Here is a 14,705-nt window from a genome sequence, read left to right as displayed (position 1 = left end):
CTACTTTTGGGAAATGAGTAGACAGGATATAAGATGAACTACCACAAGCATGTATCATTTACAAAATTTTCATGTTTTTAGGAATACATACGTCAGTAAATATTCAAATATTTGAAACAGATAAGTCGTTAAATTTTTTTTTTTTTTTTAGATTTCTCACTAATATAACTTACTCTCTTGCCGGTACCCCTTCCCACTGGAGGATGTGCCTCAGCAGCTTGACGAATTGTACAAACCATTAGCTCTATAAGAGCACTCTCCTGACGGTCGGACATTGCTAAAGTCAAACAAAACACATTAGCATAAGTAGATAGTTTTATAATAGCCACATATCAAAAATGCACACAATTATAAAAAAAAACCCTGCAACCTATTACTTAAAGACTAAGGTTAAGTCCTATTCTTTGTCCTTTTTATCTTTTCAATAATATGTATCTGTCATAAGTCAAATAAGAAAGAGGTATACAAAGTAAAGAAAAAGAGGGTAACCTCTGGTTTCTTCTTTTTTTTCCCTTTTTATCTTTTTCTTTTTTATTTTTCAGTGGGTTTTGTCATACATTGATATGAATCAGCCATAGAGTTACACGTATTCCCCTCTCTGGTTTCTTCTAATAACTAATCTCTTGTAATATCATACTTCTGAATTGGGCAATGCCAAAATTTTCCTTCTATATCATTTCAAAGTTTACATATCTTTTTCTTTTTTTAGTAAAAAAAAAAAATTAACAGTAGATTTTGAGTATCTTTCAAGTCACATGACACATATGAACAATTACCTTAATTACAAGTTATTACATAATTTGTGTTCCACAGTTTATTCAACCTTCTCTACTAACATTCACTCAAATTTTCCCCAAATTCTTGTCACATTTATAAAAAATTCAATAACAAGTATCATAAATATACACAAATTTATGTAACTAACACTTCTATTTCTGCAGAATAAATGTCAAGAGAGGGAGTAATGAGTCAAAGGTTAAAATCTTGGTACTGACAAATCAATAACGTTACTTACTGCAATCCACACCTCCAACTGCAATGATGATAATGTTTGATTCCTCTTATCCCTGCCAACACTGAATGCTATAAGTTCCTTTAATTTTTGCCAATCCAATCACTGAAAGTGGTATTTCTTATTTTGCGCCTGCATAATTAGTGGAGTGCATTTTCTTGTTTATTAGTTAAAAAAAATTTTTGGAGACTTTTCTGTTTATTCTCTGCTAATTTTTCTATTGTTATACACCTTTCTTGGATTCTTATATATTAGTAGCATTAACTTTGTCTTAAATGATGCAAATATTTTCTCACAGTTTGTGCTTTTGGTTTTAGACCCCTCATGGTATCTTTTGTCAGAAATAGTTAACTTCTGCAGAGTCATATCTATACTGATTTGTTTTATGACTTTCAGATTTCTCTCTTTGCTTTCCAGGATTTTTATTTATTATTATTTTTTTTTAGAGATAACTGACATACAATACCATACAGGTTTAAGTTGTACCACACAATGATTTAATTTACCTACATTGTGAAATGATTACCACAGTAAGTTTAACTAATTATCTATCATCTTATATAGATTAAAATAAAAGTCTCTTGGGTTTCTTGCATTGCTTTCAAAGAGCTCCTTTCTCCCAGAGATTAAAGAAGTATATTTTCTTCTCTGTCTCTGTTGCTTGCTTTTACCTCTCTTATCTATCTGAAATTTATTCTGCTGATAGTATTAATATCAGGTAAGGGTCTGTTTACTCCCACCAGATGAGCACTCAATGATGCCCCCACCATTGATAAAGAAAACCAGCTTTCCTTGGTTTATTTGGAACGTCACCTTTTAACATGTTTTAGATGTTCCTATCGGAGAAGGCAATGGCACCCCACTCCAGTACTCTTGCCTGGAAAATCCCACGGATGGAGGAGCCTGGTAGGCTACAGTCCATGGGGTTGCGAAGAGTCAGACATGACTGAGCGACTTCACTTTCACGCATTGGAGAAGGAAAAGGCAACCCGCTCCAGTGTTCTTGCCTGGAGAATCCCAGGGACCGGGGAGCCTGGTGGGCTGCTGTCTATGGGGTCGCACAGAGTTGGACACTACTGAAGGGACTTAGCAGCAGATGCTCCTATATACTTTGATCTATTAATATTTCTGGATTCTTTAGTTTCAGTGTTACAAAGCCATACTGTTGTGATTATAGCAACTTTATAATGTTATAATATACCTTAATGTGTAATTTAATTCAACTAATTTGAATATCTAGTTGAACAAATTTCCCTTATCTAATCCTTTTCCTAAAAAATTTCTAATTTCTATAAAGCTAGTAGCAAACAATTTATTAAGTATTTTCTATATGCAGGGCACAGTTATAAATAACTTCTCAAAGCACTCAATCAGTAGTAGACCCAAGATAAGAACCCAGGCAGCCTGACTTCAAGGTCTATGCTCTTAAGCACTATGCTATACTGTCTTTATAACATATGCATGAAATTCTGCATAAACTTTAATTTTTAATTTTTATTGGAGTATAGCTGATTTACAGTGTTGTGTTAATTCAGGTATACAGCAAAGTGAGCCAAATATATATATAGCTCCACTCTTTTTTAGATTCTTCTCTCATATAGGCCACTAAAGAGTACTAGTAGTTTCCTGTGCTATACAGTAGGCCATTGTTAGTTATCTATTTTATATATAGCGGTGTGTATATGTCAATCCCAGTCTTCCAATCTATTTGCCTCAACTTTCTGGTAACCATGTTTGTTTTCTGCATCTGTAACTCTATTTCTGTTTTGCAGATTGTGCATTTGTACCCTTTAAAAAAAATATTCCACATATACCTAATATCATATAATATTTGTCTTCCTTGTTGGACTTACTTTATTCAGTCTATGTAAGTTTCAAAATCATTATGCTTAGTTTATTTTCTCACCTCACCTTTCAGGCTTCTCTCAAATGCACTGGAATTTGAACTGGTACTTTTAAGAAAATAATAGATATGTTGGGAAGAACTGATATTTTAATCATCTTTCCAGGCAGGAACATGATATAACTCTTCATTTATAAGATCGTATTTGACATTATTTAATGTAACATTATGATTTTCTTCACACTGATTCTGTACTTTCCTTATTGAATTCATTCCTATATATATATTTAAAAACATTTTGAAACTAATTTGAATAGTTTATCTTTGTCTCCTCCCTTGTGTTCTTTTCTCTGTATACTTATTTATGCTAAAGACAAATTAAAAAAAAATACCGACAGATATGGGGATTATAGAAACAGAACTAGGCATAAAGAAAAAATAATAAGCTTTGGAAGCAGAGATGTCTATATTGATTATTTCAAAATAAACTGGGGCAACACTAATGAAAAGGCAAGCAAAGACATTACATCTTATCCCTTATTCTATACCAAAAACATCCTGAACAGGAATATGTATGTACATCTTAATTCAATCATTTTAACACTTTAGTTGATAGGAAAAACACATGAACTTTAGCTTGTCTTAGTAAAACCACAGAAACAGCTTCAGCTTTCCATTTATACTCGCTGATTCAATGCTTAATAATATGAAAAAACTTCCCATGCAATAAACCAATCAAAGTTTCTACTTTATGCTTCTAGAATTTCTTATTTTTTCACATTAGGCTGGGGATAAAGGAATGACTAGACTATGAACTACTGGGTCAGCCAAAAAGTTCGTTTGGGTTTCTCTATAAGATGTTACAGAAAAACCTGAATGAACCCTCTAGCCAACCCAATAAATGCATTTTCTATTATTTATGAAAAAAAAATCTAGTTCTGTGGAAAGTGAAGACAAAGAAAACCTTATCAAATATAGAAATACTCTTCTATTATAAATTAAAATCTATAGATTAGTATTGAAGAATAACTCAACCTTATACAGTGTCTAACGCCATCAGCTTTATTAGTGTATAATCTGAAACCATCCATTTTGATATGGCAAACTCAAAACAATTGAAATTTAAAAGTGAAAACAAGCAAGCCTTAAGACACAGTTAAGAGCCAAATAGCCACATGGAAGAAAGGAATGGGTGCTCTTTGCTCTATGAATTATCAAATAACTACACAACTTTTTAAGTTTTCAGAAACCTCTTTACACATCATCTCAATTTCCTCATTACTGATTTCAGTCTTATCACCTTAAACTTTGGCTTTTCTCCTTTATACCACTGAAAAGAAACACTAAAAAGTCACTGATGACCTAAATCTTCACTTAAAGCTGATGGTCTTTTGCACAGTCCTTTTTATCTTCCTCTGCAGTATTTGATATTATTAACCATAGCTCTCTTGAACATCCTCTTTACTGGGCCTTCTATAGTGTACAGTTATCTCTTACCATCCTTTTTATATAGCTTGCTCTCACTCTTGCTCTTCCTGCCTTTGTCCCCTTCCTATCCACAATTTTAAAAACTCACATGGGCTTTTTATTTCTATAATTTATCTTCATCTTTTGTATTTTTATTGTCATTTCCCATAGAGACCACTGCAACAGTTATCTAACTTATCTTCTACCTATTCCAAAAAGGTTGACAAAAAGCATTTTTCTTAAAATATGAATGCGGTCCCATCACTTCCCTGTTTAAAATCTTTCAGTGGCTTCCTATTACACTTACAATAAACTAAAATAAATAATGATAAATCCACTTATGAACTTAAATATTCTACATCATCAGGCCTCTGCCTCTACCTCATCTAGGGTCACTGACCCACAGTGCTCCAGCTATTGCGGCTTCTGGAATATAACAATATCATTCATGCTACAGACACTCTGCAATTACCATTTCCTCTATCCAGACAGCTGCTTTTTTCTAAATGTTAGCCCCCATATCCTCTAGATTCCTGACTCATGGATGGCATCCTTAGAATCTCTTTTTGAGATTCAATTTAAGGATGGACACCTTATTGTTATCACCTATCACAGGTATTTACTAACTTTTGAAATTATTCTGACCACTTCGTTTTGGTCTACCATCCCCACTTGAAATGTAAGCTCCATATGGGCAGTGAGCTGTCCCTGCTTAAGACTGCACTCGCAATGCTTAGTATAACAGTACATAAAATGTGGTCAACAAATATGTTCACATTATAACTGAATTAATGACTTCCGACCTGAAGAATTCCACTTATCCACATTATGTCAGCCTCAACTGGATCACAGAATTCTAACCTTAAATGACCACAGAAGTTTATCTAATCAACAAAACTTTTCTTAATAAATGAAGAAGCTAAGACCCAGAGAAGTTAAATAACTTAGCTATGGTCCTGTTTTTGCTTGATTACCTGTTATCCAGACCTTCACATTACACTAAAAATTTAATCAGCAATTTGATTTTGCTGTAGAATACACATATATCCCCACAACCATCTCTTAAAAACACTGCAAAGTAGTCTTATAGAAGTTGTGATTTATTTATTACTTTTCCTTCCCATTATGGTTTATTATAGGTTATTGAATACATTAACAATTCCCTGTGCTATACAATACGACCTTGTTGTTTATTCATTCTATATACAGTTGGGATTCCCTGGTGGCTCAGGCGGTAAAGAGTCTGCCTGCAATGCAGAAGACCAGAGTTTGATCCCTGGGTCGGGAAGATCCCCTGGAGAAGGAAACGGCAACCTACTCCTGTATTCTTGCCTGGAAAATCCCATGGACGGAGGAGCCTGGTAGGCTACAGTCCATGGGGTCACAAGGAGTTGGACATGACTGAGTGACGCCACCTTTATACAGTAGTCTGCATCTGCTAGTCCCAAATGCCCAATTCAACCCCTTGCCCAGTCAGCAACCACAAGGCTGTTCTCTGTCTGCGAGTCCATTTCTGTTTCATAGATAAGTTCATGTGTGTCATATTTTAGATTCCACATATAAGTGGTATCATGTGGTATTTATTTTCCTCTTTCTGATTTACTTCGCACAGTATGATAATCTCTAGGTCTATCCATGTAGCTGTAAATGACATTCATTCTTTTTTATGGCTGAGTAGTATTTCATTGTACATATGCACCACATCTTTTTCATCCATTCATCTACTGATGAACATTAAGGTTGTTTCCACATCTTGGCTACTGTAAACAGTGTTGCTATGTACTCAGGGGTGCATTTATCTTTTTGACTGACAATTTTGTTTGGACATATAGCAGTTATGATTTAAATTTCTATTGGTAGTCTTTGATAACTGTTTTGAAAAAATTTTAGTCCTATATTTGCAACTGCTAACTAGACTTTCACCCACTAGAATATCTATCAAACTTCACTTACCTAAAGTACAAATCAACTTCTAATTAGTCTTAAAGAAATAAGTTACTATGGCATTTTATTATATAAAATACAGCAAAACAGTAGCTCAGAATATTGATTTGGATGTCATTCCATACCAAAGCTTATATGTGGTACAGCATGCATATGGACAAATGTATGAAAAAAAGTTGAATCAGGATTTCATAATAGTTCTGCACTTGTTATGAATAAATTCGTCAGCCTTGCCTTTCCAGATTCAACCATATCCTAAAATTGTGGTTGATTTAAAAATCTCCCCCCCATTTTACAATCTGCTTTTCTAGTTAAAATCAAACCAAATCAAACCAAACCAAGTAAACTGGCTGAAAGTTAAATCCAATGTCAACTAAATTTAAACCACAAAGAAAATCTAATAGTAATATATAGTTATTTTAAGAAGGCAGATCCATCTAGAACACCTTGATGACTAACAGTCATGGTAATTATTTTCTGAAAGACACGTTTTATACATTTAAATGACAGTAAAAAGTTAACAATATCAAGGACTTCCCTGGTGGTCTGGTGGTTAAGAATTAGCATTACTGCTTGGAAAGAACACTAAGGGATGGTCACTATTAAGCACAGGTAATCTATTGCAGGTAATGGTTAATTCTGCTCTTACATACCAGAGCTGAACCACACAGAAAAGTAGGAAAGAAAAGAATAGAGAATCAATAGTAAACTATTTCATTTAATCCTCACAACAGTTATTTAAGAAAATAAGAAAAAGAATCTATGTTTTAAAGAAAAGTAATCTAAGGAACAGAAAAAAGACGATATAAGTAACAAAGGATAGTTAGATATCTGAATCTGTTTCTTTCAATTCTAAAGTTCATTACAAGTCTCACTTACATCAAGTTATTATGTCCATTCTAGGAATTCATATAGATTACATGAAGTAGTCATTTTTTAAACTACTATTGTGGGGAAAACCACTAGGCCATTCAGGTAAGACTTAAATCAAATCCATTATTATTATATAGCGTAGGTAACAAATAGAGTCAAATGATTAGATCTGGTAGGCAGAGTGCCTGAAGAATTATGGACAGAGGTCTATAACACTGTACAGGAGGTAGTGACCAAAACCATCCCAAATAAAAAGAAATGCAAGAAGGTGAGGTATCCAACATCCGCTGAATCACAGAAAAAGCAAGGGAACCAGAAAAACATTTACTTCTGCTTCACTGACCATGCTAAACCCTTTGACTATGTGGATCACAACAAACTGGCAAATTCTAAAAGAGATGGGGATACCAGACCACCATACCTGCCTCCTTGTAAACCTGTTTGCAGGCCAAGAAGCAACAGTTAGAATCGGACATGGACAACAGACTAGTTTCTAATTAGGAAAGGAGCACATCAAGGCTGTTTATTGTCACCCTGCTTATTTAACTTACATGCAGAGTACATCATGAGAAATGCTGGGCTGGATGAAACAGAAGCTGGAATCAAGATTGCCAGGAGAAATATCAATAACCTTAGATATCCAAATGTCACCAACCTTATGGTAGAAAGTGAAGAGGAACTAAAGAGCCTCTTAATGATAGTGAAAGAGGAGAGTGAAAAAGCTGACTTAAAACTCAACATTCAAAAACTAAGATCATGGCAACCAGTCCCATCACTTCACGACAAATAGATGGGGAAACAATGCAAACAGTGACAGACTTTATTTTCTTGGGCTCCAAAATCAGTGCGGATTGCGGCTGCAGCCATGAAATCATAAGACGTTTGATTCTTGGAAGAAAAGCTATGACAAACCTAGACAGTGTATTAAAAAGCAGAGACATCAGTTGCTGACAAAGGTCTGTCTAGTCAAAGCTATGGTTTTTCTGGTAGTCATGTAAGGATGTGAGAGTTGGACCATAAAGGCTGAGTGCTGAAGAATTGATGCTGTTGAATTGTGGTGCTGGAGAAGACTCTTGAGTGTCCCTTGGACAGCAGGGAGATCAAACCAGTCAATCCTAAAGGAAATCATTCCTGAATATTCACTGGAAGGACTAAAGCTGAAACTGAAGCTCCCACGCTTTGGCCACCTGATTCAATGAGTGGACTCACTGGAAAAGACCCTGATGCTGGGAAAGATTGAGGGCAGGAGGAGAAGAGGGTGACAGAGGATAAGATGGTTATACAACATCACCAACTCAATGACATGAGTTTGAGCAAACTTCAGAAGATGAAGGACAGAGAAGTCTGGTGTGTTATGGTTCAGAGGGTTGCGAAGAGTCAGATATGACTTATCGACTGAACAACAATATTCTGGGCTAGACTGAAAAAAAAGCTATACAGAAGAGTCATTGCTATGAATGTTTTATTAAGTATACATATCCAGTCTGCTGTTCATGTTATTATACAAAGTGTAACATTAAGATGCACACTTCAGGAATTATCAGTATAGGAATTATTTCTCCGTATTTCTTCTTTTTCTTAATATTTATTTATTTGGCTGTGCTGGGTCTCAGTTGCAGCATGTGAACTCAGGTGCAGCGTATGAGGTCTTGTTCCCCTATGAGGGATCAAACCCAGGCCTCCTGCACGGGGAGTGTGGAGTCTTAGCCACTGGACCACCAGGGAAGTTCCCTCCCTATTTCTTGAACAGCTAAGTAAGTGACTTTATTGTTGGTTTCCTGATTTTAATGTTAAAAAAATATATAGCAAAAGATGGGATGATTGTAGTCTAATTAAACCTTGTATGTGAAAGGCCAAGTACTTATATACAACAAAAAGACTCTGGATGAACCATTTTTTTTTTCTTTTTACATTAAGTACGTCAGTATTTTGTATCTGAAATAAGCATAAAGAAAACCTTCTTGGATGCTCCATGACATTAATAGGGTTTTAAAAACTTGTGGGACATGCATGGCTGTAGTCCTAATATAGAAAGATGTTAGATACTATTAAGACACCTTTGCTTGTTACAGGAAACAAACTATTCTCTTTGCAAAAAAGATACACAGTATACTTGCATATACTCATTTTTAAGAAGTCATTTATACAGGATGGTATGATTATTAGTATGAACCCAAAACAATATGTAAATCAACTTATCAAAATACTGTACCTTCCTCTCCTTGAACAGGTTCTTCTAACAGCAATTCTGTCATACATTCCCAGTCTTTCAACAGTTCTTGAGAGCTCTCCCATAAACTGTCCACCAAGTAGGCGGCATGTTCATGTAACTAAAAAAAACAAATCAAATGTGACTGAAGAACACTTAATGAAGAAACTACTATTAATATATTGAGTTATTCAGTCATTTTGTTTATAATTAAAACTGTTGACAATGCTTTCAAGAGCCACTTGAGAGAATACACACACACATACACACACACTTGCTTTCTACTACTGATAATGGGGATACAATATATAGACTCAATTTTTTAAAATAATAGTAAGGTTAAGGATCTCCTAGTTCAACGGCATGACCTTTAATAAGTAAACTGAGAGGACAACTAGTTAACAGAATTCCTGAAGTTACACTTGGATTTATGACACTATTCATTACTTTTGGTTTGTCTCTCTCTATACAACCTTTAAAAATAAAAAAATCAATTACTTTCTCCCATAATTTCATTTGAAACATTGGTACCAGTCTTACTTAATTTCCACTTAATTCAATGAATCTGTCATTTCACCACACCTTCACTTTTTGCTGCTTATTACTTGACTACTACTTGACTATCCTTGTTCCCACAGTAGACAAATGCTCTCAAGTTCCTCATCAAACATTTCACGCTCAACTTTTTTCTGCTTGTCAGTCACTAAACTGTAAAGAATATTAATCTCTTTAGAAAAGTTCTTTAGAAAAGGTAAGTAGAGGTGTTGGCTATGTTCTAGTTTCTGCTACTTAAAATTAACTTCTCTATCCTTGTATGAAAAGTTCTACTACCTTTGAGACTCATGGCAACCACTTTCAAGATCTGCATTTCTCAAACTTTAGGATTGCAACCCATTCACTGGCAGTTAATATAACTTAATGTGTTGAGATCAAAGTTTTAAAAAAAGGAAACAGTAAAAAAGAGTGTATAGCACATAGAATGTTAAGTACTATTTTATATATCAGTCATATGTTCTTGTATTTGTGAGAGAAAATAGTTTTACATTATGAGGAGGGGTCTGAAAATGTGAAAGTCACCTTAGTAGACCTATTGGTTATCTACTGGTATTTTGGTACATTTTGCAGGTGAGTTGCTTTTCTTCCTCATTCCTAATTCTATCATTATTCTTAACTTATATGTAAATTTTGATGACCTATTTAAAGCTCTGCCTCATTTTAACTCTTGAATTCTATACTTCATTTCCATTGCATTTTAAATCTCACATTCTGTTTTCTGAAATGCCTCAGGAAACTATGTACACAGTCATGCACACTCAACATCTACAGTTTCCCAAGTTTTTTGTCAAAGCCAGAGTAGATAATGCTGATTAGCATCTCTGTTCAGAAAGAAGATGGGTAAATGTTTGCAGCCAGATATAGTCAAACTTTCTAAATCACATATCCTAGGAAAATATCCCTAGACCATCAGTAACATCATTCCAACAGTGACAGGCATAAGTACAGTGCACAATCTGGTATCAAAAATGAAAATTAGCAGCAGAAAATAGAAAAAACAACAGTTTTTTTTTTTTAATAGGCTACTAAGCCTATGGTGAAATGGAGTTACTATTTAGTGGGTATAGAGTTTCAATATAGGGAAGATTTTGAAAAAGTTCTAGAGATTGATGGTAGTGCCACCTAGACATCCACGTGAATGTACTTAATGCCGATGAACAAGTACACTTACTAGTAGCTAAAATGGTAAACTGTTTCACAAAAATTAAAAAAAATGCTGAGTAAACTTGAGTTTATGCTTAACATACTTAACCATATCTATAGAATAGGTATAAAAAGTTCACAATTATATTTTTGGCAGATTATACCTTCTATACATATCCTCCCTGTCCCTTTTAGTTCTGAATTCTGGACTTACATATGACATGGCCCCTTCAGCTTTTTATAAGCATTTGTTAACTACATCCAGTATCTATCCAGTTCACTTTCGGTGTTAAATTTTTGATTAAGGTGTATTTGTAAATACTTAATCTCTTTATTTCAAGCCTATATGATAACCTGCCTTTTAAATAAAGCATGTTATTACAGTATACTAACGCATATATGCGGAATTTAGAAAGATGGTAACGATGGCCCTATATGCAGGGCAGAAGAAGAGACGCAGAAGTACAGAACAGACTTTTGAACTCTGTGGGAGAAGGGGAGGGTGGGATGTTTCGAAAGAACAGCATGTATATTATCTGTGGTGAAACAGACCACCAGCCCAGGTGGGAGGCATGAGTCAAGTGCTCGGGCCTGTTGGGCTGGGGGGATCCAGAGGAATCGGGTGGAGAGGGAGGTGGGATGGGAGACCGGGATGGGGAATTCGTGTAGCTCTATGGCTGATTCATATCAATGTATGACAAAACCCACTGAAAAATAAAAAAATAAATTAAAAAAAAAAAAAAAAAGAAAAAAAAACAGTGTTGCTACTGTGAAATTCTGGTCAAGATACATATATTAAAAAAATAAAAAATAAAATAAAATCACCTTCACACTCAAAAATAAATAAATAAATAAATAAAGCATGTTAGTCCATTTACATTTATTGAGATTATAGATGTTGGCATCTGTTTCCCCATGCTCTACTAATGACAGTTGTTTTCTTTTAAATATGTGCTTCCTGCAGAGTTTTTTTCCTAACTTGTTTTTTCCATCACCATGATCACCAGAATTTTAAAATTTTATTTGCCTTAAGCATAACAGCCATATTGTTTAGCTTGATTAACAGAGTTATTTGTTCACCAATATTTCTTATATTCCTTATTTTCCTGTTATTGCATCAATTTTTCACTCTGCTAATAGGATACAAAGGTAGTAAATATTTTAACTATATATCCTTTGCTTAGTTCCCCCCTTCATTCTCTGTTTTCTTTAGAGTTTCTACTAGATAACATAATAAACCTTCTTAATCTGTACCCCCTATTTCTTTTTTTTTTTGTATCCCCTATTTCTTAATTTCTCTCTCATACTTTTAATTTCTTTCCTCCTTTGGAAAAAAATTTTTCCTTCCTGGAAAAAAATCCCTTGATCTGTAGTCAATCCTTAGTTATGTCAATTCAGGTCATTTAATGATTCAACTTTTCCCCACATTTTGAAAATCATGTTAATTTCTAAGAACTCTCTTCTTCTTTCATAATTACTTCTTATTGTATTTGGGAGCATTAGTCAAAAATTTTTCTATGTCAGGTCTTGCGCTTCTTTTTCATCATATTTTATTTTCAGGTTTCAATGTTTCTTGGGTACCAGCATATATACATATATACATTAATGAGCCCAGACTGAAGAATACTAGTAGCTAGAATGTTTTTCTTGAGTCTGATCACAAGGTCCTAGCTTCCTTGGTTGTAAAGAAAGTGGAAAGGGGGATACATAGTCAGGCAGGCTAATTGTACGTATGCACTTTGTATTTCAAGTGCAGAAGTTCCCTGTTCCTACAGGTACCCATAAATTATTGGGGTATTTATTCATGACTTTGCTTCTCAGCCTAATGTCTCTATCCCAATGTCTGGACCAGCATTTCTAAAGTGAGGAATAAGCTCCACTAAAGGGCAGTCACTTAGTTATTATTGATAGCTTACTCCTTTCACCAGCCTTTGTTGCTTTCTCTTGTCTTTAACGTATTTCGGATTTCTACTAAAAAAGTCTCAAAATTTTTTTCCCTACTTTTGTCTTCTGTGAGGATATGGGTTACTTAACTCTATTGGAATGAATTCATAATCATTTACTTTGCATTGTCCTGTCAGCTGGTAATGTCTCATTCATTTTGACATTTTTAGCCTGAGGTTTTCAGTTGGATAAGTTCTTGGCACAATTCAAGGCTTTAAATACTGTGATTCTCCTAGTATTGGCATTTTTAAAGATGATTTTTCTATGCTTTAAATGACATCATATTTAAATTTAACTCAGGAATGTTGTCACTGTTCTGGAAATTTTTTGTGTGTATATTCTCAATATAGATGCTAATGTCTTGGACCATTTCCTCTTACTGACTGTAGGGTGGTAGCTTAGTAAAATGCATTCTGTTAACACCAATAACCTCTTGTTTCAAACTCAATGTGTACACCAGCAGGGCATTTTTTTCCAAACATTTTAAGTTCACCAGTATTAGCAACAAGAATCAGTACAACATAGCCTGTCAGGAACTGGCTTGACATAATATTCATGATACCATCTTCCTGTCTTGGGGCATCTGTGATGGCCACATAACTTGCTACTCTCAAACCTCTACAAGAATACCAGGTAGACAGATCCATGTTTGAGAGAAAAAAAATTTTTTATGTGGCCAATAGGGTAAAAGGTTACAATAGTCTTTCAGACAGTTCATACCAAGGATCTTCTATTATAAGTGAAAGATGAAGCTGTTAAGAAGGAAGGTCTTGAGGTATTCTCAATGGCCATAAAGAAGCCCTGGAATTAAAAAGGATCTGGAACCCTAACAATGAAACAAAAATTTACTTTCTAAAAACAGGTTTTGGTATCATAATTTTATAAAAACAGCATGAAAATCAGGTTGTGCAATCATTCTTTGTATTCCTTTGAAACTGATGAATAAAAAAGGTCGTTCATTAATAGATAAAGAGTCATTGTACAGCAAAATAATCAGAATTATATTATATACATAAATTAAAATTATATTTTTGTGGGGTGAATTTTACCCTGCTATATCTAAGCATAATTTATTTTATAGAGTTTCCTCTAATCTTGTATACAACAAACTAATTTCATATTCCTGGTGACTTCAATTAAAATTTTCTCAGTCTGTTCCCACTTGTCTATAATTGGTTTCAAGGTTATTCATAAATATTGTATCTCATGTCAAATAGTTAACTTTTCTGCCAAACAGTTAATACTCTAAAGGAGCTCACAGTATAATGGAATCTTATACTTATTCCTTTTATATAAAATCATTTACAGTGCAAATAACCATTCTAAATAAGTCTAAATTTGTAAATACTCTTATACTGGGTTTATTCTCTGCTGAAACAGAGTCAGCTTTTGGTAATTGTGAAGAACACATTAAAAAAAATAAAACACAAGAAAAAGTTATTCTGGGGGGAGGAGTTCCTGGTTGTTATATTTATAACATATCTGTTAACCATCTGTCTTAAATGACTGCCATAATCGGCCTTATCATTTTAATTGCCTAGAAGTACAGTTACAATACTTCTAGATTGTCCAGAAATGTTCTGGGTTATGATTAACTGCTTTGGAATAATTATTAACAGCATCTTTGTCACTCTGAAAAGCATCAGTTTCAAAAGTTTGTATAGTAAATATCATGGTCACACTACCTACAGGGAAATCTGGACTTACCATACACA

The 14,705-nt window shown here is 34.2% G+C and overlaps 1 protein-coding gene across 1 annotated transcript in view; it reads right to left on the bottom strand.

The window, feature by feature from the left end:
* STAG1 (STAG1 cohesin complex component) overlaps window positions 1-14,705 on the bottom strand; it is a 497,553-nt gene that overhangs the window by 73,112 nt on the left and 409,736 nt on the right. Inside the window, exons 15-16 of the mRNA XM_065942227.1 lie at window positions 9,352-9,469; window positions 174-277 (exon numbers count right to left, since the gene is read on the bottom strand). Of these exons, the coding sequence (XP_065798299.1) occupies window positions 174-277; window positions 9,352-9,469 (222 nt within the window). The remainder of the gene's footprint in view (window positions 1-173; window positions 278-9,351; window positions 9,470-14,705) is intronic.

Source organism: Muntiacus reevesi, chromosome 8 (assembly GCF_963930625.1).
Source record: "Muntiacus reevesi chromosome 8, mMunRee1.1, whole genome shotgun sequence".
NCBI classification, from domain to species: Eukaryota; Metazoa; Chordata; class Mammalia; order Artiodactyla; family Cervidae; genus Muntiacus; species Muntiacus reevesi.
Note: the sequence above shows the minus strand (reverse complement) of the source record. Positions and strands in the feature narration are given on the sequence as shown.